Consider the following 3,222-nt stretch of genomic DNA (forward strand, 5'->3'; position numbering starts at 1 on the left):
ACAGTGCTAAACAGTGTGTGAACAGTAACATGTCTCATAAACAGTAACTTTTGTCTCTCCCTTAAACGCGTGAAAGCAAAAAAAAAAAAAAAAAAAATAGGACGTAAGATTCAGCAGAAACGCTGAATCCAAACCCATACTTTAAGTAACAATTTTCAGTATTTAAATAACATTACACATATTTTTACACTTTTTTTAATCACACTTATTTTTAAAAAATACAAACAACATTATTAAAACCACGTTTTTTAACATTTTCAGAACTTATATCCGTTGTGTGGTTGAAATTCAGAACAAGCCGTTAATACTCGCACTTGTCCTTCAAATCATTTAATTTTAAATTCTCAAATTTAAATACAACCTTACCCAAATTTCATAAATGATTACACAGAATAAAGATTCCTTTGCAGTGGTACAAAGTTGCCAACATATTTGCAGTTCAAAAAAAAAAAAAAAAAGTTGCCAACATATTTCAGTAAGCAGCAAGCAGTCAAACATAAATGATGGATGGCATCATTGTCAGTACTCTCGTAGTACTCAATCCTAACGGCACATCCACTTTTTTTTTTTTTTTTTTAATGTCAAAATTCAAATTCAACTATGTAAAATTATATTTTTGGTAAAATACATATATGTGAAAAGTTTGGGCTAATGTTTGAAGGGTTTTACTGATGTATGCTTAGGTATATGTTAGTAAACTATTTTAAGAAATTTTTTATGAAAAAAAACAAAATAACTGATTTGATAATTTTTTTAATTTCACATAAAAAGTTTCCTATTATAAATTATTAATGTATACATTAACCTCTGACCCATGTTTAAAAGTTCCCTTGCTCATGAAAGTTTTCATTTGCTTACTTTTTCATATTTGGATGTTATTCCTATACTATTTATTACCAAATACTCGTTTATGCATCTAATTGTCATAAATCATAATATAATTACTATATAAGACTGAATTGTGGTAGTTAAAATTACCACAAATTAATTTGTGTGAAAAGAAACGTAGTTTGAGCTTAAGGAGCAAATTGAATAATTTTAAAAAATATCTAGGTAGTGTATAGTATTAACCCCAACTGAGAGTGATTTTTGAATTTTGGTATGTTACTGTTAAAATTAAAATTAACTAAAATAATATTTTACTTTATTAGATAATACCGTAATAATTTAAATCAAACTAATAATTTTATTTTGAACATAAGTCAACTTGAGCTCATCAACAAATAATTAGATAATATGTTTAAATTTGATTCATTTTTTTTTAAACAAATTCAAATTTATTCACAAGTTATCTCATAAACTTTTTTTTTTCATATATAATAAACATTATGACTAAAAAAATTTATCCTTTAAAAAATCTATGCTAATATTTAATGAATAAAATATAATTGAAATATATTATTTGAGTTAATTAAATAAAATATTTTTTGTTTATTAACTTATAAAATTAGTTGTCATAGTTGTCTCCTTGCAATCGAAAAATTATTCAATTTCCAAGCATATTTTCCTCTAATTCCACAAATAAATTTTTTTTATACAAATAAAATTGAAAGAAGAAGAAAGTCACAAAATTCCCTTTTAAGTAAAAGGGCACCCTTATTATGTTCAAAGTACAAACTAAAAAGGCACGAATCTCCTTCATGGACCATCCTTAAAGAACTGAACAGATTGATTTTTTATTTATTTTATTAAATGGAAACAGAAATACCATCCCATCAATTAACAAGTATGAAAATGTTCCCATCAAAAAAAAAAAAAAAAGTTTGAAAATATTACTTTTTAGCAAATAAATAAATAAAATTTTTGAAAAATGTTACAAACAATTATGGAGTCAGCTTCAGTTAACATGGCTTTTTGACTGAACTATACATAATGATTAATGACTACAGCTCACTAATTCAGTCAAACCCAGAGAAAGATAGAGTGAGAGTACGCAAAATTTAAATTGAAGAAAAAAAAATTTTGAATTCAATCATAGAAATTTCTTACATCTAGCAACAAATCCTTCACATCTGCCTAGTGAATAGACACCAAATCAATTTCTAACCAAAAAAAAAAAAAGATCGAACAGCTAAAAACAAAGGAGGACAACAGAGGATGAGACCATAAATCCATAGATCAAGATCAAGAAGCCAAAATGCAAAGCCCAGTTCCTCTTGAACTTGCCAAAGTAACTCTCAGGAGGCTCTTGGTAGTGAATCTCAAACTCATCGTCACCAACACCTTCAAAGTGGTCACCACCACCGGCAGCGCCACTCGCTCTAATCTTCATCTCCCTCAGCTTCTCAGTGGCCAGCCCAAGCGTGAGCTTGTGGCAACGCCTCTGGTACTTGAACCCATTGATGCACCTCAGGGTTTGCGCCACTGACACGTAGAAGATCAGGTGGGAGAGCGAGAGGAGTGTGATGGGTACCCAGCAATGGCGGCACTGGAGGCGAGGGGACTGAGCTTGGGCCAAGAAGACAAGGCCCAAGAAGATGAAGAATAGCTGGAAGAGCTTGTGGAGCTCCTTCTTTTGGAGGTCTATGGAGCGCTTTTTCTCGAGGGTCTTCTCGAAGTGGAGCTGGATTATGGTGTTTAGAGCCTGGAAGGCTGTTTCTTTTGGGATTGCTTGGTGGTGGTGGTGGTGGTGGGTTTCGTAGTCTGCCATAGATGGTTGAAAGAGAGAGAGATTTGAATGAGTGACTGTGAGACAGTGAGACCTAAGAGAGTGACAACGCAGCTGTTTCACAGCCTGTTACTACTTGTGATTGGTGAAAAGAGTTTGGCTCGGATCTCAGTGATCGATGTTTCTTTGTTCGGTGTATACTCATCGAACGGTCGGGAGGAGTGAAATGATGGGTGCTTTTGTAACTTTTTTTCGCATTTATTTTTGGCAGTTCCTACCGCCTAGCCAGGTTCACTCATCGCTAACAACATTAAATTATGATAAAATCCCTCTGGCCAATATGAATTTCATAAACGGTCGTTTTTACTGTAATCGACATTATAAGACTAATAATAGTATATTTTTATTAGGGTTTTACTAATCCATTTAAAAAACCTTTTTATAAAAAAATAAAAAAGTGATTAGGCCCGGTAGAATATCTTAAACATATATTTTCAGTTTTTAAACTCCATTATATGTATTTTTACACACTTTTCATTCATGCATATTTCAAAAAAATATAAATAATATTACTCAAACTCCTATACCAAACGGCTCTAACTTTCTTAACAAGT

The 3,222-nt window shown here is 31.4% G+C and overlaps 1 protein-coding gene across 1 annotated transcript; it reads right to left on the reverse strand.

The window, feature by feature from the left end:
* Positions 1-1,939: 1,939 nt before the first annotated feature.
* Positions 1,940-2,881, reverse strand: LOC115995415. The gene has a single exon (XM_031119971.1). It carries the CDS (start codon positions 2,648-2,650, stop codon positions 2,072-2,074), a length of 579 nt encoding a protein of 192 aa, XP_030975831.1. The 5' UTR covers positions 2,651-2,881; the 3' UTR covers positions 1,940-2,071.
* Positions 2,882-3,222: the final 341 nt, after the last annotated feature.

Source organism: Quercus lobata, chromosome 6 (assembly GCF_001633185.2).
Source record: "Quercus lobata isolate SW786 chromosome 6, ValleyOak3.0 Primary Assembly, whole genome shotgun sequence".
Classification (NCBI taxonomy): Eukaryota; Viridiplantae; Streptophyta; class Magnoliopsida; order Fagales; family Fagaceae; genus Quercus; species Quercus lobata.

Excerpts from the sequence above, each read along its gene's own strand:
- LOC115995415 (XM_031119971.1), bottom strand. The coding sequence starts at position 2,650 with ATGGCAGACTACGAAACCCACCACCACCACCACCACCAAGCAATCCCA.